Raw genomic sequence first — 23,051 nt, forward strand, 5'->3', positions numbered from 1 at the left:
TCCTAGTTTGTATCACTTAACAGATCCTCTCACCCTCGCCAGTTACTAATATTTACTTAGTAACCTAGACTTCCGCACAGCCCTGTCGTCTTCATCTCTTTAGATATTATCACGCGCCATTTTGTGTCTACGCAGACATGGTATTACAGGCTGGCTTTGTGTTGATGCTGATTTTGGCTTTGATTTCAGAGGCCCAGTCCAATCCAGGTTTATTCCCCTCCTTTTGTATTGGCACCGGTCAAAGACAAACAGACCGAACTGGGAGAAACGTTTGGAGAAGCCAGCCAGAAGTATAATGTGCTCTTCGTTGGCTACTGCTTGTCCCATGACCAACGCTGGCTGTTAGCCTCTTGCACTGACCTCCAAGGAGAATTATTGGAAACTTGCATTGTAAATATTGATTTACCAAACAGGTAGGAGCCTTAGCTTTTCTAGTACACGTGGATCAGTGTCCTGTCTTTTATTTTTGCCTCGTGCTTGAACCTTTCCATTCTCTGTTCCAAATGCAGTTGGCACAGTGTGTTTTGTCTCTTTGGTTTTGGGGGGAGAGAATTGGGGGTAGGGGATATAATAAGCTCAGAGAAAGTTTGCTTCATTCTTTATTTTCCCCACTTCCCTTCCTCTCCAGATCTCGGAGGAGTAAAGTATCTCCACGCAAAATTGGGCTCCAGAAGTTATGGGAATGGTGCATTGGACTTGTCCAGATGACATCACTGCCCTGGAGAGTAGTGATTGGGCGCCTTGGGAGACTTGGCCATGGAGAGTTAAAAGGTAAAGGGGTCTCGAAGACGATGGAGATAAAGTCAGGGAGAAGAGGAGGAGGATAGAAGGGAGTTTGGGAACATCACAGAAAAATAGGAAATCAATGGCAGTTTCCAGTCATGTCAGATTCCTCCATCTGGGTCTTTGTATGTACAGTATCACCTATATCCCAACAAGCTACTTGTCAGTTCCTTGTTAGGATTCAGAGGTCGTTTAAACCAAGGTCAGAGAGACAGTGAGAAGAGAGAAGACAAGAAATGTGTTCAGATCTTAACCTCTAGCAGAGAGTGGGATTCTGGGCAAGTCCCGTAGCCTCCGTATACATCAGGCAGCTCTGGAAATGAAGTTTCAAGCTGATAGCTGCTTTAGTAGAGAATGTTTCCCCAGTGGGAGGTCTCCATCCCGGTGAAAACATAGCTCCAACTCCCAACCCTCTCCCCCCAAATCTTCATTTACTTTTTCAATAGCATTTTTCCCCTAAAAGAACTCAAGGGACCATATACAAAGCTTTTAAATTATGCTTACTCTCATCTAGCCTTGGAAACCTGTAAAAAGTATCACCAGTTGTATTTCTAATGCTTAAGAATGCTATTTTGATAGTGACACTATTTATTGGTAACCTGAAGAGATATATTAATAATATTGGGGGAATCATCCTTTCAATTCTTTCTCTCTCAAATCCTAATTTCTTTTTTTAAATACAAGATTCCATTGTATTTGTTGATTATTCTAAGATTTGATAAAACAAAACAGAACCATAAATATAACAAGATTATAATGTTATAAGGTTGTAATAATAATATACTAGTAAGGTGAGTTGCCGTGCATATTTTAAAACTCATTAATAGTGGAATCCAGATTATAATTTTGTTTAATTGGTCAAGTATTTATTAAGCACTCACCCACTATGTTCCAGACACAGAGTTAAACAGTAGGGCTTCAAAGGAAGGCCAAAATAGCGTCTGCTGTTAGGGAGCTCATTGCAATGAGGGAGACTGCAGATCCACAATCAGGTATATCCAAGATCCCTGGAGAATTGGAAAGCAGTTCAGAGAGCCGACCCTAGAGGTGAAAAAAGACTGGCAAAGTCTTCTTGTGTAGAAGTAGATGCTTACTGGAGACTTGAAGGAAGTCAGTGAGTCTCAGATCACAAATATCCATTGGGACATCCTAGAGGGAAACACATTCTCTAGTTTTCTTGGAGAAAGTCCAAATAGTAGTAGTAGGCTTCTCTACCAATGGAGAGATTTAACAAACGCAACTCTTAGCAGATGATATTATGTAGATCACATATATTCCAGTGCATTTATAGGTCATCTCAACCATATCCATGGTCCCTAAATAAGGAAGACACAAGAAAAAGAAACCGATGAAGAATTTTTAAATGATAGCAGTCACATGAAAATGGCTGGTCATTAGTTCTTTCTAAGCAGAAAGCATTTCCAGTACGGACTCTGTGATGGACAGCGTATCTCTCGTTCCAAAATAGCCTGGGTTAACTCTCGAAGGTCACATTAGACTTTCCAGAAAATGAAGTTTTCTTTGGCCAATGCAGCCGAGATTTGGGTAGCAGTATTGAAGTGCCAGTAGAGGGCTGCCATTCTTGTTCTCTCGAACTTCCTGGTTGTGTAACTGGGGAGAGGACCGTCACTTTTTGGTGCCAGAAGCAGTTCTCTGAGACTTTAAATTACAGATGAATTTCCAAACTTACTTGGTGAGGAGAGCTTCCACAGCACTGTTTTCTTTTGCCTATGAAGTTAAAGTTTAACAACAAAATGCAAACATTCAGCTATTATCTTGTAACTTAGGGGGTATGTTCTGTGTCAATGCAGGGGAATATTCAGATTGATTAAAACCAAGATCCTTGGCAGGGGAGGAAGAACAGAGACAGAAGGAGAGAAAGAAGATTCAGCTTTATTTCTTCCCTTTCCCTTTCCCTTTCCCTTTCCCTTTCCCTTTCCTTTTCCCTTTCCCTTTCCCTTTCCCTTTCCCTTTCCCTTTCCCTTTCCCTTTCCCTTTCCTTTCCTTTTCCCTTTCCCTTTCCCTTTCCCTTTCCCTTTCCCTTCCCCTTCCCCTTCCCCTTTCCCTTCCCCTTTCCCCTTTCCTTTCCCTTTCCCTTTCCCTTTCCTTTCCCTTTCCTTTCCCTTTCCTTTCCCTTTCCTTTCCCTTTCCTTTCCCTTTCCTTTCCCCTTTCCTTTCCCTTTCCTTTCCCTTTCCTTTCCCTTTCCTTTCCCTTTCCTTTCCCTTTCCTTTCCCTTTCTTTTCCCTTTCCTTTCCCTTTCCTTTCCCTTTCCTTTCTTTTTAATATTTTAATAGTTTTTATTTACCAGATATATGCATGGATAATTTTACAGCATTGACAATTGCCAAACCTTTTGTTCTAATTTTTCCCCTCCTTCCCCCCTCCCCCAATGCATGTTAAATATGTTAAAGTATAGATTAAATACAATATTTGTTTATGTGTCCAAACAGTTGTTTTGGTGTACAAAAAGAATCGGACTTTGAAATAGTGTACAATTATCAGCTTTATTTCTTAGAGGCTCTGATCATGCTAACTTATTAGCAAAGCTGCTCTTATCTTTAGGGAGGAGTAAGCAGTGGGATATGAAGAGAGGTAGAGAGAACGGATAGAGCCAGCTAGGAGAGAGAGGACTGTGGGAAAAGTCAGGTGAATATTATATTGGGAAGTTAATAAGGACAACATTTTGTCTTGTTTGGGTGGTTCCTTCTGTCCCAGCCTCTTCTCTAACAAGAGCATGGGAATAGGGGCATCTCCCAGAAATGGCCAGAGACAGGTCAACTGCCTCGTCCCAGTGGCTCCTTCCCTTGGTGGTGGTCACAGGACCAAGACCTCAGTGTTGGGAGGAGACCTCTGTGTTTATACTTTCCATAGTGCTTGTGATGAAGTACTCACCTTGGCCTCCTTTTTTCCCCTCTTCCTTATTTGGTTTGGAATCTGTAGTTCATATCTGTTTGCTTTTCTGTGGTTTTTAACATGTATTCTTCATGTTACGCTCACAGATTTTATTTCAAGTATTCCAGCTTGAAGTATGTTTAGGAGAGGAAAATAGTTTTCTTTTCACCTGCTCTTTAGAAAGAGAAGTAGGTTTTTTGAAAAAAATATTTGAATGTAAAGAAGGCTTTTGAGAGATTAACATCCATACATTTCTGGGGGGAATTTTATCAGCTTCGAGTATATTAGGAAGGTTAAAAAGGCCAAAGGTTGAATACTTGAAATCCCACAGAAATGCTCTTCGTTGAGGGTCATGGTGCTTTTGTGCATCAACAATGAGCAAACAGAAATGTAGGAGAAAAAATTGTGCATGTTAGTTTATCAGAGCAATTAATAGGACATGATTCACATGATCAAGTGAATATTGATAACTACTTTCCTTGCTCCCTCTTCTCCCTCCCCAACCTAAAGTGAAATATCTATCTTTCATTCTCTGGCGCTTAGTGCCTTTCTCTTCTTTTTCTTTCTTTCTTTTTTTTTTTAAACAGTAAATAGATTTTTAAATCTCTAATTAGATAATCTAAAAGAGGCTTCAGCCAAGTGCTAGACTTGAAAGGTATATATAGGAATGAGGGAGAAGAACCATTCCTCTTATAGAAGAGTAAAAAAAGGAGTTTAGATGGGATAACATAATATTGTCACCAAAAACCATTTTTAAGTGGCTATACTTTACAAAATATGTGCAAGGAACTATCCCAGTGGACCTTTTAAAAATAAGATTTCCCCTAAAGTGCATTTAGTCTATATAAAAATAATAACAATAAATAACTTCATTTTTTTAGTTCTAAAAGAGTTTCTCTGGAATCTTTTTTGGTCTTTGTGCTGATGTCAAAAGTGTGGCATCACACAGGTGACAGGAACTTGTGGTGGGATGAAGAATATAGATCACAAGGGCCTTTGAAGGTGATCTTGCCCAGTCCTCTCAGTTTCCCAACTGAGGAACTTGAAGTGCCCGGAGAGGGGAATCCTCTCTGGATTGGTTGTAAGGAACGACGCTGATGTTCAGGGTCAGGTCTTCTAATTCCCTTGATGGAAAAGAAAGGAAATAAAAACCATTAGCACGGCACCAAACATTTTGCTAAATGCTCTCCTGAAATAGTGTGCCCTCCAGTACTTGGCCATATGGAGGAGGAAGGGATGACCCTTTCTGTATAAAATGGTGTCATTTACATAGATCCAGAGAAAAGACAGAACTGTTTGTAATAACTGTGTGAGACCATACTGAAGGTTGCCTTCTGTTTCAGACTGGAGCATCCTCCTCGGCGAATGTTCCCTGCAGACAATCAGCAAACAGCTGAAGGAGGCTTGCCGCATGTGTGGACTCTCAGCCGCAGACTCACCTACCATCCTCAGTGCCTGCCTGGTGGCCATGGAGCCCCAGGGGGCCTTTGTTGTGATGCCAGGTAAAGCTTTGCTCGGAGCACATGGCAGAATCTCTCCTGCCGTTCTTGTGGTGGAGATAGAGAGAGAGGAGACAGAACAATGTTCAGTTTGTTGGATTACACTAAGTGGCCGGACCCGAAGAATGTGCGTTAGTCATTCAGCTAGCGCTTGTGCCTGTTCTTGGCCAGATGCCGTGGTCAGTTCTGGGGACAGAAAGAAAGAGGAAGACAAACTGTTCCTTTCAGGAACTTGGAGTCTTAACAGAGGAGGTGAAATGCCCTATGGACAAACAAGTTGTTAGCAGGACCGGCAGGAAAGATCTCAGAGAAGGAACTGAGATGGTGCCTTCCTGTGGAAGACAGAGCTTACCTGAGACTTGAGGGAAGTCAGGAAAGCTAGGATGGGGAGGGGCTGGAAGCACTTGTGGGTAGGGAAAACAAGCAGAGCAAATGCTCAGCATAGTGAGACCAAGAGGCCCTAGGACAAAATGTAAAAAGATTGGGAAGGAAGGGAGCAAAGATTTGCTAAGAAGGACTTTCAAAGCCAAGCAGGATTTTATATTTAATCTTAGAGTTTACTGAGAAGGGGTGCAATTTGCACTAAGAAGATAACTGTGAAAGCCAAGTAGAGCCTTAGGCAGGCTGGCCCAGCAGAAGATCAGGGGCAGGAAAGAGGGGAGATTTTTTGAGAGATGTTGCCAAGGTGAGATCGACAAGCCATGGCAGCCGCTTGCTTGTGAGGGGTAAGGATGACTTCTGGGTTGTGAGCCTGAGTGGTCAGGAGGAAGCTGTTGCCCTCAGAAGTAAGAAGGAAGTTTGGAAGAGGTCCAGCAGGAAAAATGAATGGTGTTTACTAGACATCTAACTTGAGACATTTCAAATGTAGTTGGAGAGGTGAAACTAAGTCACCTACCTGAGAGATTTGGATTTGGCAAGTAGATCTGAAAGTCGTCTGCATAGAAAGGATGATCAGATCCATGGGAGCTGGTGAAGTCATGAAATGGAATAGTCTAGGAGGAGAACAAAAGAAGGCTCATGGCAGAGCTCTGTGATCTGCCCACAGGGAGTGAGTAAAGAGCCAGTAAAGGAGGCAGAGAAGTCCTACAGGAGAGAACTACTGAGAAAGGGAGGTGAGCAATAGTGTCAGAGCCTACAAGGAGGCAAAAAAGGATCAAGCGCTGAGAGAAAGTACTTGGCGTTTACCAGTTCAGAATGATGAGTTTGGACGCTAGATGGGAGACGGGAGAGTGACAGTAAGAGAGGCGAGGCACCGTTTACACACGGCCTTCGAAAGGAGGGAAGGAGAGATCTAGTATGGGTAGATCGAGAGGGTTTTGCTGAAGGTGAATGAGACTTTAGTATGTTTGTAGGCAGTAGGAAATAAGCCAATAAGTAGACAGAATTGGCAGACAAAAGGGAGGGTAAGGATGGTAGAAGGGACAATCTACTGGGGGGGGGACAGGATGGGCTAGGACCGCCTGTAAATGTAGAGGCATTTGCCTTGTTGAGAAGGGCTGTTATTTTCACGTGAGTTGATTCTGTGCCAATTTGGAAAGCAAAGGTTTACAGTGAAGGGCTACGGGGTTTGTGCTTGTCTTTAAACCGTCTGAAATTATTGTCAGTGACATTGATGAAGTCATAGATGGCATGCTTATGAATATGCAGAGCTCAGCAGGATGGCTATCATAAAGGATGACATTCTAGATACAAAAAAAGCTAGCATTTGGGCTGAATCTGATAAGGTAAAATTTAATAGAGATAATTTATTACAAAGTCTCTAAATTATAAATTACATGAATTATAAAAGTATGTCAAGATCTTCAAATTATTAATTCTTAGTCTTAGGTTCAAAAAGTCAAAGATAGGATGGAGGAGGTGTGGCTACACAACTATTCTGATAAGAAAGAGCTGTGGATTTGGAGGGGGCAATTGCACTTTACTCCTTCTGGCTTAACCCATCTGGTTGGGTAAATTTGGGGGCTCTGTAGGTTAGGAGGGACTGTAGTAAAAGAAGCAAAGGGAGACAGCCAGGGTGTGAAGCCTCGAGGCCCTGCTGTGTAGAAACTGCTTGGGAGACACTCGGCCTCTGGCAGCAGAGACCAGGGAAACCATGCTCCATTAGTTTAATTGTGGGAGGACCGCGACCTGAAGCAAGGACGAGACTTAGCCTGTTCTGCTCTAGACAAGATGGAGCGGCAAAGGATGGGCCCTGAAAGGGCTGAGTGGGCTCAAGAGGAGGAGGGAAACGTAACAAGTGGAACTCCCCACCAGTGAGATGGGCTGCTTTGCAGGGTCGTGGAGCTTTCAAGTGAAGACTGCAGTGTGTGTGTGTGTGTGTGTGTATGTGTGTGTGTGTAGGGGTTCTTGTTTAGATAAGGGGCCAGACAAGATAGGAACCTCTCGAACTCAGAGCTTTCTGTGTCATTGATCTGGTCATTGACTCTAGTCATTGAATGCTGACTCATCCTCTGTTGGATCATACTTGAATAAACTGACTTTATCTGGCCCTCAGACCTGGGATTGTTAGATTTCCCTTCCTGTGCCCAGGATAGAGCAGCCCCATGGTACCTCCAGATGGAGATGAGCAATGGGATCGTTCTTTGTCTTCCAGACGCCGTCACCATGGGCTCTGTGTTTGGGCGCAGCACTGCACTGAACCTCCAGTCATCTCAACTCAACACACCGCAAGATGCTACTTGTACACACATCCTGGTGTTCCCAACATCTTCGACCATCCAGGTGGCTCCAGCCAACTACCCAAATGAAGACGGCTTCAGCCCCAACAATGGTGAGTTCTGCGGCTGCTCCCACCTGACCTCGGTCCGACAGTCTGGGGGAGCTAGAACAGGCCCCAGGCAGGACGAGGGACCAGCTGATTGAAGGAGAGCCTGTTTCCCACTGGAAGTTAACAAAACACACTAGTTTTTCTCCTTCCATGTCCAGTCTCACACACCTAACACATACACGTACCACAACCCCCCGCCCCCCCATACACACACCCCATCTTCCCCCATCACCCCCCTCTGCACCAATCCTTTTGGAAACCTGTCTGTGGACCATGGAATGATTCATATTGAGCCACTGGAGCTTGCTATAAAGTATAGAGTCTCAACAGTGAGCGGTTTAGAAGATCCCTTCTATTTCGGGGCCACGTAGGAACCAGCTGCTGTGTGTCAGTGTTGGGCTGGGCTCTGGGGAGTGGGAAGACAACAGCCAAAGCAGCCCCTGCCCACCAGGAGCTTCCATTGTAACGGGGCTGGGGAAAAAGTGTGTCTGCACTCTGTATTTAAGCAAAATGTATCCAGAGCAAATACAGAGTGAGCGCCATGATGTTGGGGACGGATAAAAGCCTCCTGAGTGGGAGCCAGGGATTCTACAGAGGAAAAGTGAGGAGGGAAAGGACAGCATGTAGTGGGGGAAGAAACTTCCCAGCTGGCCATTGGGGCCACCTCGAGTGAGCGGGTGACACACAGGGAGCAGGTCTGGTCTGGGGATGAGCAAGGGGCTCCCAGGAGGAGGCTCATAGCGAGCGGCTCTCTTGGAGTTCTTTACGGGACCATGGGCCTACTACACCTTCCTACTCCCAGGTTCCTGTGTCCTCCTGTCTACAGTCGCAGCTAAATGAAGCACTCTGGGGCTCCCTTCAAGGTTCTTGGTCAACTAATGAGCAATAAGCAATTCTTCATTTAATGTCTCGATTTTTGATTTGATTATTATGTGTTTGGAAGGAGCTTTTAAAAAATTATTTTAAAAGTATAAAATGGTGGTTAAAAAACCCCCAGACCAACCCTTCAGACAGGCCCCCAATGAGTCTGTGCCTTTGGAAATCATGGCTTCTAAATCATCTCCTTTTGCTTTGATCTGATCTGGCATCTCAGCAAGGCTCACAAAAGAGACGCCACCCCCTGTGGCGCACCCCGTGCAAGCGTCCCAGCTCTGGAGTTCCCTCCAAAAGCAGACTCTAGCGATGCTAGGCCTCCATGAACTTGGCTCTTGGGGCTGCATATACTGATTAGAAGCATGTCCATAGAAGGGTATTTTCTAAAATGGTGCGAAACATACATTTGCTGATTCTCTTCTATGTTTAATAGTTACTGCTCCCCCCTCTCAGTCTCCAGAACCATGGCCAGATGGTTCCACGTAGACAGAATGAGGACAAGAGAGTCGTAAGGGACACCACCCATCCCCCCCTCCTTCCCCCCTAGCTTCCTTTCCCAAACCTACTAAGCTTGGGTATTCTACTTTGTGGATCATTAAATAATGCTTATTCTTTTTGGGGGGTTTCTAGTTTACTTAGAGCTATCGAGAAACTCACTTCTGTTACGTATTGATAACTCTAATCTGATTTAGCTCTTGCGGAGCTAAAATTCACCTGTTCTTCAGAAACTGAGATTGGATTAGAGGCAGGTCCCGGAAAAGTGCTTTGGTCTAATGGGCTCAGTCCAGACCTCGGGGACAAGAGCAGTAGACTCTCCTGGCTGCTCCCTCAAGGACCTCAGTCTTATGACCTGACCCCTTGATCTCTCAGGTTCTTTTCTGTGCATCCTGTTCTCTAGTGCCGAGCACCATGCTAAGGTCTGGGCATGCAGAATGGAGCCGGAGACAGTCCCTGCCCTCGAGGAGCTCCCAGTCAGACAGGGAGACAACCCGCAGACAGATGGGCACAGAGGCAGCCCTGACCAGGGGACGGCACTGTGGGCAGCAGGGCTGGAGAAGGGCTTCCTGGAGAAGTCCCTGTTTGTAAAATGAAATGGTCGGGCTGGATGGCCTCTGAGTCTGTGACCCTATAGTCCCTAGCTGCTGTGGCAGGAGGTCCTGTCACCGCCACACTGCCCCTGGCCCCTGGTGGGTGCCCTGCTGGCTGCCTCCCCCTCTCACCCACAGGTACATACAAGCTCCCCCATCTCTGCATTTGTACTGATTGTCCCCTGGGCCTGGAACGCTCTTGCACCTCCTCCAGGTGCCTTTCCTCCCCTCCTGGAATTGCCTGGTCTTTGCTTTGTGTCCTGTGACTGGGCTTTGACATCATCACCCCTGATAGCCCTGATGCTCCCTGAGGCCAGGACTGTTTTGGTTTTGAATCCTCAGGGCCTAGCACGGTGGGCTCATACACATGAGACTGGTGGATGATTGATAGGAGTTTGTTTTTTCCTCATGACCAAAAGGTTCGTTAGCAAGGCCCAAGCTTGTAGGGCCGAGGTGGAGGAGGGGATGCCATGGGAATCCTGTGGTGGGCTTGGAGGCTTTGGCCCACTCTAGGGACAACACCAGGTTTCCATGCCCACATTTGCAGTTGCATTATTGATTTTCCATAGTGTTTTCAATTAACTTGCATACTTGCAGCCTGATCAAATATAGCTTGTGTAATTGAACTGAAGTTGCTGTGTGCATTTAACTGAGTATTCCATAAATACCAAATAATGTGGAGCGTTTGCATGTTAATGTATGTCCGAGCTTTCTCTGGCAGATTGCCGAGAGCAGCCGCTAACCAATTGTCAGGTGGGCTAATGCCCTCACGTGCACATCCCGCTGGTGTCTGTTTCCAGCCTGACATGTCATTTCATTTCTGACATGAAAACCACATTTTCTGGTTAAGAACGGGTTTAGCCAGGACTCCCTCCAGGTCTCCTGTGAGGCGGCGCTCTGGCCTCAGCAGGCTTCACTTGGGAGACCAGAGCCTGGGAATGGTCCGTGCGCGCGCTCAGGGGCCCCCGTGGCGATCTCTCCAGAGAGCTGTGGCCATTTAACCTTTCTTCTTTTGTTCTCTTCCAGACGACATGTTTGATCTTCCATTCCCAGATGATATGGACAATGACATTAGGATTTTAATCACAGGGAACCTGCATTCCTCTCCAAACTCCTCCCCGGTTCCTTCCCCGGGCTCCCCTTCTGGAATGGGAGTAGGCTCTCACTTTCAGCACAGTCGGGTAAGGCGGCTTTGGGCAACTCTGGGTCCTGGGTGGCACCGTCTCCCAGAATCCTCTGCTCTGGGGACAGGGCCAGGGCCAGGGCCAAGGCCTCGGCTCCAGCTTGAAAAGGGGATGGTGGACTTAGAAGCAGTAGGTCCTTGGCAAGTGCTGCAGATTGATGTCAGAAAGCCTTCTCTCTGCAGGTGCGGGAGTTTTATGCAAATCTTATTGACTTCACAAAAATGAAGCTTTGGGCACATGCTGGTTATGAGTTATTTTTACTTTGAGTGGCTTTCGAGAAGCAAGTTGCAGCAAAATTGCTTATTTAAGATGTAAATTAATTTTGTTAATTCAAGAAAGAATTGTTGATTGTTGCATTCATTCGGAGGAAGTTTGGCAGGGTTCGCTTCTCCGCTCAGAACTTTGAAGGGGCGCAAAAGGCGGCCAGTGCTCTGCCTTCCCTGTGCCCATCGTGGTCCTTCCAGTTAGCACCAGGCAGAAATCACCAAAGGCCGGGCTCTGGAGCAGGCCAAGGGGCCCTTTAAACACTCCCAGGTTCCTGTTAACAGGAAAGCAGGCCGAGCCAGCAGTGTGCTTTGCTTCACCTGTAACTGCTGCAGGGAGGTGGAGGCCATCAGAGGGTGCCAGTCATGGAATTCCCAGCACACTTGGGTCTGCTGCAGGTTTGGGGGTCACGGCCACGCCTCCTCATTCTCTCCCTGTGCCTTAAGTATTATAAGATCGAAGGAGGTGAGAAATAGGCGTGTGGAGCGTCTGAACCGAACTCAGACTCACGAAAGCGTTCCTTTGGCTTCCCTTCAAGGGCTTTGCTTTCTGGTCAGTTGACGTCTGTTTCCCTGCACTAATTTCATCAAAGGACATTTAAAAGCCAGAAAGGGTCGTGCCTACTTCGGCCCCAGAGCAGGTACCGTTGTTTGCAGGCCGCTCTCCTGGTTTTGGGCCTGGGGCCTCTGTAGGCCTCCCTTTTCCCTGCATGGGCACTGCTGCTGTACCCCTGCAGACTTCATTCCCTGAACACAGACCCTCATTGTCCATGAGCTAGTTCTGCCCCAGTGGTAGGGATCCCAGCATTTATATATCTGTGGAAAGGTCAAAAACCACTTTCTGGCTAGATCTCTTTTGGTCCTCAGGATAACCCATTTTACAGATGGGGAAACAGACAGGCAGTGGTAACATGACTTGCCCACTCTGAGTTTGGATTTAAACTCCAGACAGATGATTCCTTTTTGTTCTAAAGGCCTTACAGAATCTCCATGTCCCTAGTTAGAGTGAGGGAACAAAAAGTGGGAGACACTAATTTTTATAGTGGAACAATCTATCCAAATCTTTATCCAGACTCCAGGAGTCTCACAAGAGGCTTCAGATCTTTTCTGGTCCTCCTGCTGTAGTAATTCAATAAGCCATTAACAAGAGACATGGTAATTGAGATATAATTTTAGTTTCTAACAAGCCAAAAGGTTATTTCCCTTTGGATCAGAGCATTCTTCTGCATGTCCTTTAATGGATTGCCTCAGTTTACCAAGAAGAGCCCCTATTCTAAATACAGGAGGTATTTAGATAGTTTTGGTCTTCTGAAGGTTAGCTGCCCCCCCCCCCCCAACTTTCTTTGATGCTTGTTATCGGAGGTTATTGGGGGGAGGAAGAAGCCCTTTTAAGTGAAAGAGTAAAAGTTTCACAGCTTCACTAGCTTGAAATTAGGCAGAATTAATTAAATGATATTGGGTTTTCCCCTGAACCAACTGTCCTAAACCTTTCTTTCATTCAGGTGACAGTGAGTTTACTTGACTAGAGTAGGATATAAAGGAGACTTTTTCAATGAGATGATGATAATTACTAGCCTTCGTATAGCGCATTAAGATTTGCAGAGCAATTTACCTACAATCTCATTTATCTCACACTAATCTGTGAGGAAAGTGCTATTATCATCCCTATTCTACAGGTGAGGAAACTGAGGCACAGGGAGGTTAAATAATTTCTCTAGGTCACACAGCTAGGAAGTGCCTGCAGCAGGATTCTAATTCTCTTAGGCTCGAAGCCCGTCTCTTGATCCACAGAGCCGTGCCCAGTGTCCTGATCTCTGTCCAGTCTATTCTGTCGCTGGATGGTTCTGTGTGGAAACCCATGTATTATATACTCAAGAAAATTAGATATTTTGTGTCCCTGATCATAACAAGAGGTGTGAGATGAGTGCATGTGGGCATGAACCAGAGATTGTCTCTTCTTTCTGCTCTAAGAAAAGGCTCCCAGGGTCGCCTCTACTGGTGGAAGGCCTATGAGGGCATTATGTGTAGTAAAGGACTTCAGGCTGTTTGTGCACTCTGGCTGTGTTAGTGGATGGATACCAGGTCTGATCTGCTCATAGCTTCTTAATTTGGTTTATTTTTGGAGGAAGAACATATGTGACTTTTTCAGTTCTTAATAGCTTGTAAGAAGTAACCAATAAGCAAAGAAAGTTCCAAAATATAAGCATTTTGCAGAAATGTGGTGGCAGATTTCACATCAGGCATCAGTAGTCTTAGCAAGAAGGGCAGTTTGGGGGAGTAGAGCCCTCCTCCAAGTCTGGACATCACAGGTGCAGACCCTGCCTCTATCAGACTTGCTGAAGGTTGGCAAAGTGGCGTGGCCCCCCAGCGTTCCAGGCGGTCCTCCGGCTGTTCCGGGGTGGCGCAAGTCGTTGCTTTGACAGAGACCGAACTCCAGTGTGGAGTAAAATACAGAACCCCTTGGCCATGAAGGGGTGCCCTCGGGACTCTGGGTTAGTGGCTCCCTGCTTTCTCTGGTGGAGCCATCCATAGGCTTAGCAGTACGTCCAGGGAAGTTAAGAGACTCATCGTTTGCTCTTCGCTGTCATCTGATATCTTGCCAGAAAGGGAATTGATGAGTTCGGTACAAGGAGCATGGTACAAAAAAGGCTTTCAAGACAAACTAACCTCCCCACTATCTCTGCTTCTATGTTTTGTCTCCCTCAGAGCCAGGGGGAGCGCCTTCTTTCCCGAGAAGCCCCCGAGGAGCTGAAGCAGCAGCCCCTTGCTCTGGGCTATTTTGTGTCAACGGCCAAAGCTGAGAATCTTCCCCAGTGGTTCTGGTCCTCTTGTCCACAAGCTCAGAACCAGTGCCCTCTCTTCCTCAAGGTGGGTCTTGGAATTCAGATGGGTCGGGCTGCTCAGGGGACCTCATGGGCTGCTTTCCCTCTGGTGGGCAGGCTGTCTCTACTCTCACCTTGGTGGCACGCTGCCTTGGTAGCTCCTACCAGAAGTACGAATCGCCTTCTGAGTGTCCCCCACAGATGTTTATCTGACCTTCGCTCAGACTTAGCAGGGCAGCTCTGTGCTTAGCACTCACTAGAGATTGGATTGTGACTGGGTCACTTAAATCCCTGCTAGACCTGGCAGGAGCTCCCTTCTCACCCCCTCTCCCCACGTGCTCTTGGGCTCACTTGTTTGTACCAAGCCGTTGCGTGCCTAGTCTCAGAGGAGCCGCTGAAGCTTCTCCCGGTCACTTTTGTCCCCTCTTCCCTTTCTTGGCCCAGGCCTCCCTGCACCACCACATCTCCGTAGCTCAGATGGACGAACTTCTCCCTGCCAGGAACTCCCAGCGTGTGCCACACCCTCTGGACTCCAAAACCACATCTGACGTCCTAAGGTAACATTCTCCGGGCCTGCTGAGTCTGGGGCCCCGGGCTACGCGTTCTCTGACCGTCGGTCGGCCCACAGTCCCTTTGCCTTATGTAGGCCCGGGCTGTTTCAGCCCCGCTTTAAGCTCTATGATTGCACTGAGAGTGGAAGTTAGGGGAGCTGAGAGAATTTCCTGCCCCCTCTCCTAGGCCAGAGGAGCAGCCCTGGGCCCTAGGGGGGCCTTGGCACTCTTGAAGTAAGTTTGAAATTAAATTTACAGTTTAAAAAAAGTTTCTAAGTGCAAATGGATATTTGTATATTGAAAAGGAGATTAGGCTCATTGTAACTCTGCCTCCAGTGGACACTTCTTCATTGCCATAACAGGTAGATTCCTTCCGCCAGCTCCTCCAAATCCTTAGGGAAAAAGGAATGATTTCTGATTCTTATTCCTAGAAATGCTTTTTTCCCCTCATGGCGGCCTCCAGGTACATGGCTCCGATACTGGAGAGTTCAGTTAGGATGTGGCCTCCCCTTAGTTATTTGGCCTTAAGCCTCTACAAGTGTCCACCGTAAAGTGTGAGCAGAGTCAAGGGGTCAGAACGGCGGGACTCCCCGCGCGCAGGGTGGCCGGCCGCAGCCCTTCAGCCATGCTCTTCCTCCGCAGGTTCGTTCTGGAGCAGTACAACGCCCTGTCCTGGCTCACGTGCAATCCCGCCACCCAGGATCGCACCTCCTGCCTTCCTGTCCACTTTGTGGTGCTCACTCAGTTGTACAATGCCATCATGAACATACTTTAATTTGAAAGCACTTGTTCCTTGTGGCTTGGACCTCCCTCTTTCCTCGAAACCTCAATCCAAGAAATGAATTCTGCACTGGCCCAGAGTCCTTCCTCCAGACCAACCTCCGGGAGCCTGCGGGGCGCGGGGCTATGCAGTTGTGGCGGAGGGTGTGCGACGCTTCTCCCGGGGACCGGGGAGGTCCTGGACACACGGACGCTCAGCCGGGGTTCACGTTGCGGGTGACCCCGTCCCACTGGTCGGTCAACAGGAAGTCTTGTGTTTTGTGTGTGTGTCTTTTTTTTCCCCCCTGAAGGAGGAAAACATGGAGAACGTGGTGTCCGTTTCCCTGGGGGACTGACCCTATTTTAAACCTCTGTTTAAAAATAAGAGCGAGTTTGCGCTTTGGGTCGAAGGCCTCTGGGGACTGGTATGGGTGACCTCTCAGTGTTTGAACTCTGTAAGGTGGGGCTTTATGAAATAAGGACCAGCTCAATATGTTATTAAAAAAAGAAAAAAAGAAAAAAAAAAAACAGAGTTTCTGCCGCCTTAATAATAGATATGAGTGCTTTGGTTGATTTCCCCGTTTATGTGGATGGGAATGGTCTGGCACATATTAACTTTGTCTATTTATTTTAAATCATATCGTTGTCTTTGTTTTTGTTTTTAAATTAGCAAGGACCAGGTACTCTAGATGAAACTCAATCGGGAGCCCCCATAGGATTATTTGTCTACACACCTGTCTGTTCTCTGACCTAAAAAGCAGAAGAGAGGTAAAAACCAACCCAGGGAGATTCAGAGCCAGGCCGCAGGTTTGGCCAAGAAGCCGAGGGAGCTCATAAGGCTCTCCGTCCTATTTCTTGTCCCGGCGGCCAGGGTTAAGTACAAAGTAATAAGACAGGCGACTCCAGTTCAGGGCTGTGGTGGGGAGCGTGCCCAGGCCCCATTTCCAGAGTGGGGATCGAGGTGCCCTCTCCAAGCAGCAGTGCCCAGAAAGCTATATTGAAAACTAGACCTCCCATGAAAGCGGAAGCGAATCGCGGAGAGCGTTTGCTCTTCAGATCATGTACGAATATGGTGGATTATTTCTGGACCATAGGAATATTATTTCAAAGAAATAATAAAACTTGTCATTAAATTAGTACTTGAAGTGGAACCACTGTGGTGGAGCTTTATTTAATTAAAGTGATTGCCTTTTTGAAAAGTTAATAATGGCTGTCATGGAAGCATTTTATGACGCCTTCATTTCAGGCTCTCCAAGTCTTTGGGGGCGTCTGTGGTGGCTGCTGTGGGCATTTGTCACTGAGGGGCAGGGGCACGGAATGTCAGGCAGGGAGATCTAGGAGTCTGTGGAAAGAATCATGCAAATTTTAAAAGTTCTTCCAAAATACTTTCATGTTCTGGTTAACAAAAAAAAAAAAAAAAAGTGTAATAATTACTATGATTTTTTAAAAGTATTTTTCTTGAAATAATCTAATGTTTAAAAACAAAGTATATTAAAGAAAAAAAAAGTCGTGTGGTGGGAATGTGAAAGCAGAGAAGTCGCCATGTAAATGGATAATTTTGTTCTCTGAACCACCCGTGGGGCGGTGGGGGTGGGGGGAGGGCGGGGCATCTCCGCAATGTATAGGTTAAAAAAAAAATCTGATATATCAAACCATTTGTATCTAATGTGTACAGTGTAAAATTGACTTTAAAAATATTGCAGTGCTATTTTTTCTTAATCAGAAAGGAAAATTCTCAAGGCCTTTTGAAGCGCATAAAAATATGAAGATTGTAAACTTGTATAAAAATCTAACTTGGTGAGAAGACAAATTGTAAAGTAGACATTTGTAATCTTTTACCACTTTGGGGTTGTTTTTTTCCCAGAATTCATCTGAATTTTTTTTTAATGGGCTGTTTTTATGCAGGGGCTTTTTTTCCCTAGAAACCCAGTTCTAAGCAAAAAGGAAAAAAATAAAAAAACCCACAAAAAAAATTATTAAAAAAAAAAAAAAAAGGCAGCAAAGGGTAGTTTTCATCTGGTGTCGTTTTTATTTAAGTTTTTTAAGTTAAGAAAAGCTGGTGACATATTTATACGTTTTTGTGCAAAATAAATGAATGGCAATAGATTTTAAAAAATCTTATTATGTACTTCTGTGTGAAAGTCTGTATAATATTTCCCTTAAATATGCATTATTTTACTTGTGAGTTTTTTACTGAATTAATCTGAAATGTACAAGCCCTGGATTTGCTACAGAGTGAAAAAGTTATTTTATTTTTTTTTTAATTTCTAATTTTGGAGATCATGCAGAAATCAGAACTCTTACTGTGGTTTGAGCTGAGGGGCGAGGGGGGGGGAGGGGATTGTCCCGCATGCCTGTATGTATATTTCAGAACCTTTTTTAAATGTAAAAGCTGTACATTTCTGGGAAGTTCTGAATTTTTGTCTTTTTTTTTTTCCTTCAAGCATTTTGCAGTGAGCTTCTTTTATATATAGCAGACAATTTGAAAGAATACAAAAATATGTGAAGTTCATTTAAAAAAAAAAAACTACAGTATATCGCTGGTACAATACACTAAAAAAGACTTTGATAAAAAGAAACAATAATAAAAGGCCTCCATTTTAAATGTCATTCATATATACCTTGTGGATGAGAGCTATATACTTTTACACACTTTTTTAGATGAATAAATTATTGAATTACTGAACCTTTGAGCGCATCTCTTTTCTTGTCTAACTAAATTACCCAGGACAGGCTCTGAAAAAAGTCAGGCCTTGGCTCCTGTGTCTTGAACCACTGATATAGGGGTCAGCTGCTCTCGTTCGGTCGTCTTCAGCCCGCTCTGCAGTCTGGGCCTCCAAAGGCTTCATTCTCAGGGGCCCAGAGGCTTAGAGCTGGAGGGGGCCTCCCAACCCGTCGAGTCCGAGGCCTTGTGCCACAGGGAAGATACCGAATCCCAGGAATATTGGAGAACTGGTTCAGATTCATCCCAGATTCTCTGACGACTCCAGCGCCAGCAGCCATTCTACTTATTCCCAACAATTTCTACATGTCATGATTCTAAAAGGATTGGGGAAAAGAAGATGGATTCTAGTGTCAATCCATGTGACCTCAGCTAGTACATTTAACCTATAACTTAGGGGGGGTGGGGATTGAAAGAAATGATTCCTGAGAGAAGTCTCTTAGAAAGTCCCTTTAAAAAGTCTATAACCTTCATCATAGTTCTTGGGGGTAGAAGATGTAATTTTTTAATATCCTAGAATGAAACCAGGCCTTTCTCGTGGAAGTAAGCCATTCCAAGGACTTGTTTTTCCTCAGTTTCTCCCTTTTTCCAAGTAACAGTATCTCCCTTCTAATCCTTGAACCATACCAACTTTCTCTACCTTCGGACCCAATTCACTTCCATGGAAATCCTTTGGATCTCTAGGCTGACAAAAACCAACTCCAGAATTCCCTCAGAACTAAGATCAAGATTTCCCGTGCTGCCCTCTAACTATATCCCTAAGAAAACAGTCCTGCATCTCTAGGTTGGGGTTGCCAGCACTCAGACAACACATATTACTCCAGATCTGAACTCAAACATTGCAGCTTCCTGGCAGCTGAGGGGCCTGCCCGCCTCACATCGCCCTTACCCTCCCCTGCTGACGGGCTTTCATGTGAGGAACCTAAGGAGGCCTGTGTGAGGGCAGGAGAAACAGGAGCGTGTACACTCACTACTGCAGTAGTGACAGGTGCTATTGTTGGGGTGGGAGGGAGCGATCCTGGACCCATAGGGGACCTGCCTCATGTGGAGGCTGGCTTAACTGTCCAGCCAAAGAGAGGGGGCCGGCTCACATCTTCCCTACTGTCCTTCAGGGCCGCTCCTGTTGCCTCCCCCTTATCTGGGTTCCCATTGTGTGGGCAGTAAAGTGGTCACTAATGAGAGCCTCCAGCCTGCAGCAGCTGGCGCTCAGGCCCACAACTCCCAGCATCCCTTATTTACATCAGGCTCTTCTGAGGTCTGAAAATTGATTACGAGTCCAAGAAGGACAGGCTGATCTTGGATCAGCCAGGATTTATTTATCTTTTCTATTTATCTGATCTTGGACAAATCAGGTGATCTGCCAAAAAATGAGTGGATTAGACTAGATTCCCAGAAGCCTGGTGGTACCAGGGATAGAGTATGGGAAATATCAGGAAGACCCCAATTCAAATCCTACTTCAGACTCCTACTAGGACACTAGCTGTGTCACCCTGGGCAACTGACTTAACCATCATCCATCTGCTTCAGTTTCCTTGTCTCTAAATTGAGGATAATATTGATTTCTACCTTAATATTTATAAAGCACTTTGCATACCTTAAAACACTACGAATATTTGTATTATTATTATGGCTTGCATGAGTCCTTCCGGTTCCAAGTCTAAGATTCTACAATTTGTACCAAGATGCTCCTGTTCTTCATGATTACTGCTTTATACAGATTAGTTATTACTATGTCACAGTGTTTCATTTAGGGCAGATTTATGATTAAGTGTATGATTAATGCCTTGCAAATTCATTGGTGGACCATTTATCCCTATAGCCCTCAGGATGTCCCTGATCTTTTTATATTCTTAGAGTCAAGCTCCTTCCATTTATTATTAGTGATAACCATTCACCAGGCATAGCATGGGAAGAAGGTCCCCAGCACTGTGGAGCACAGGTGTAACCTAGCCCTCAGGAGAAATGGCTGCTGAAGAATTTTCTTTTATATTCACATATATTCAGTGTCAAGGAAACCTCCTGGACCTAATGCTGCCAGAATGTAGGATATAAATCCCAAGAAATCTTGTGCTCTTTTCCCCAAGACTTAAAGAAATAGAAAAGCAGGGGAAATTGCCTTCTTTTCTCAATTCACCACCATCTCAGAGCCCATCAAGATGTAATTTCCATTTATCACAATGTTATCTCCACATTAAATGATTCTCGTCTCCATCGCTCTTTTCATACAGGTCAGCCTAACAATAATTATTCTATGTCATTACTACTAATGAAACGCCACCAGGGTTATCACATTGAATTTAGTAACATAAAATGGGGAATGGCATTTGGAGATACCGGGGACACCTTCTGCCAATGGAGCTTTGGGACAGATTTATCAGTGTTCCTGATGGTAAACAAGCCTGCGATGGGCTCAGAAGATCCTCTCAGTTCTTCCATTGATTTTTTAAAGGCTTGGATTTAGTCTCGCAAAATTTTTGACATTTGTGCTTTTGGCTGGAACTCCGAAGTAAAAAAAAAAACCAGGCAAACCCACAAAAAATGAAGACGAAAAATTGACCTGTGAGATGGGGAGAACGGTATTATCTTTTATGGTGAGAGAAGCAAAAACATGGACGTTAGCTACTTTAATAAACCTCAACTGATTCATTCAGAATCCAAACATCTATTACGACTTGTGAGAAGCGGATGTGATGAAGGACTTGGCTCTTTTCAGCCATGTGGTCATTTAAGGCAATTCCAATAGACTTGGGATGGAAAGTATCATTCACAGCCAGAGACAGAACCATGGAGACTGAATAGGGTTCAAAGCATAGTATGTTTACCTTTTTGTTGTTGTTGTTTGCTTGTTTTTATTTTTCCTTCTCGTTTTTTTTTTCCTCTTTTGGTCTGATTTTTTTCAGACAACTTGACAAAAAAAAAAATTACCCATGTTTAATCTATATCAGATTGCCGTCTTGGGAATCGGGAAGGGAAGGAGAACAATTTGGAACACAAGATTTTGCAAAGGTAAATGTTAAACTTATCTTTGCATGTATTTGGAAAAATAAAATATTATAGAAAAAGATGGAAAATGTAACAAGCAGTCATAAGAATTGTTTGGAGAGCTCTTGCCTGCCAAGATCTACCCTAGATAACCAATATTCTAACAACAATTTCCCACTTCCAGTCAGCCCTCCTTTTAAAATACCTTTCAATAAAGTAGGTCAATCTAACGCGTCTTTGTCATTATTTTAAGATTTTCATCTCAGAAAATGGGACCTGGCTATTTCCCTCACTCCATCCGAGGACACAGATCTCTCCAAACATTTCTTCTGACTGCTTACTCCATCTAGATTAAATTACTTTCTCTGCCTGGCTTCCAAGCTAAGAGAAGAAGTTTTCTGAGTTTGTTTTGATATATTATTTAATTTAACTCAAATTAGTTTTAGTGACTCAAGCAACCTATAGATAATGTGATAGTGGGAATAGTATTGACCTTAGAGGGAAGAAAGAGATCCAGTTTCTCCTGCCCTCTCTAGACCTCAACATCCCCATCTGTAATATGGCCCATCCCAGATCTAACATAGAACAGTTAGCAAAATTTCAGAATTAGAAGTAACCGGAGAGTAACAAAGAAATAATAGAGCTAGAGCTACAGATATAAGGTAACTCACCTACCAGGCAGTGTGCTAAGCGCTGTGGATACAAAGAAAGGCAAAGATTAGCCTCAACTCTCAAGGAGCTTAATGGGGCTGATAACATGCAGATCTCTGTGCATGACCAAGTTCTATATAGGATAAATTGGAAATAAATAGCATAATTCGGTGGGATCTAGGCCATTCTGTATCTGAACAGAAACCTTGATAAAATCCCTGAGCATAAAAAAATAGAGAGCTTACAAAAAGCAAGAGCTGTTGTTCAGACATTTTTCAGTGATGTCCAGCTCTTCGTGACCCCGTTTGGTATTTCCTTGGCAGAGAATTAAGAGTGTTTTTAAAAACCTTCCCCAGCTCATTTCCTTCTCCAGCTCATTTGACAGATGACGAAACTGAGGCAAACAGAGGTAAGTGGCTTGTCCAGGGTCACATGGCAAGTGTCTAAGGTTAGATTTGAATTCAGAAAGATGAGTCTTCTCACTGATTCTCAGTCAGGCGTACCACCTAGCTGTCCCTTAAAATGTTATTAGGAAATATTTGATAAAATAAATCAAAAAATATAATACTATGCAGATAATGTTAATTTGTGGTTTTTTAAGTCAGCATGCAGCTAGAAAGGGTCTGGTTCCTGTGTGAATTTGACACACTGGTCTAGCTCAACTCTTTCATTTTATGGATGAGGAAACTGAAGTTCTGAAAGTTGAAATAACTTACTCAAGATCATGTAGGTCCTAAGTATCAGAAGCAGGATTTGAACCCAGGACCTCTGAATATAAAGACAATGATATGTTCCATCAAATGTCTAAGTTTACTGTACATAAACATCAAATTTAATATTTGTACCTAGGATTTAAAATTTAGGGAGATGATCTCTTATCTCTAATTTGGGGGAAGTATAACTCATAATTCTCCCCATTAAATCCTCTCTTTGAATCTATCCAATGTGATAAAGTTGGGAAAACCCCAAGATTTGAGTCAGGGGTTCAAATCCTATCTCATCATTTTTACCATTTCACATTTGGGCTATTCAATCACAACCTCCCTATACCTCCCTCACTTTCACCAACTTTTACATGAGTCGGTTGGTCTACCTGGCTCCTGAGGTCCTTCCAGCTGTGGATCTATGAACTGAGGATTCTAGAAACTTTTTTTAGCTATAATTTTTGAGTGATTTGTCATATTCTGGTTGCTTGTTATTTTTGTTTTTGTTTT

The 23,051-nt window shown here is 44.5% G+C and overlaps 1 protein-coding gene across 3 annotated transcripts in view; it reads left to right on the forward strand.

Moving 5' to 3' along the window:
- The window catches only part of MED13L (mediator complex subunit 13L), a 338,730-nt gene extending 320,562 nt beyond the window's left edge, over positions 1–18,168 (forward strand). For all 3 annotated transcript variants that reach the window (XM_074296914.1, XM_074296922.1, XM_074296932.1), the window contains exons 24-31: positions 190–413; positions 629–771; positions 5,020–5,178; positions 7,769–7,945; positions 10,930–11,084; positions 14,057–14,218; positions 14,617–14,729; positions 15,366–18,168. In XM_074296914.1, the coding sequence (XP_074153015.1) occupies positions 190–413; positions 629–771; positions 5,020–5,178; positions 7,769–7,945; positions 10,930–11,084; positions 14,057–14,218; positions 14,617–14,729; positions 15,366–15,498 (1,266 nt within the window). In that variant the 3' untranslated portion in view covers positions 15,499–18,168. The remainder of the gene's footprint in view (positions 1–189; positions 414–628; positions 772–5,019; positions 5,179–7,768; positions 7,946–10,929; positions 11,085–14,056; positions 14,219–14,616; positions 14,730–15,365) is intronic.
- Positions 18,169–23,051: the final 4,883 nt, after the last annotated feature.

The sequence above is a fragment of the Sminthopsis crassicaudata genome, chromosome 1, assembly GCF_048593235.1.
Source record: "Sminthopsis crassicaudata isolate SCR6 chromosome 1, ASM4859323v1, whole genome shotgun sequence".
In the NCBI taxonomy this organism is placed as follows: Eukaryota; Metazoa; Chordata; class Mammalia; order Dasyuromorphia; family Dasyuridae; genus Sminthopsis; species Sminthopsis crassicaudata.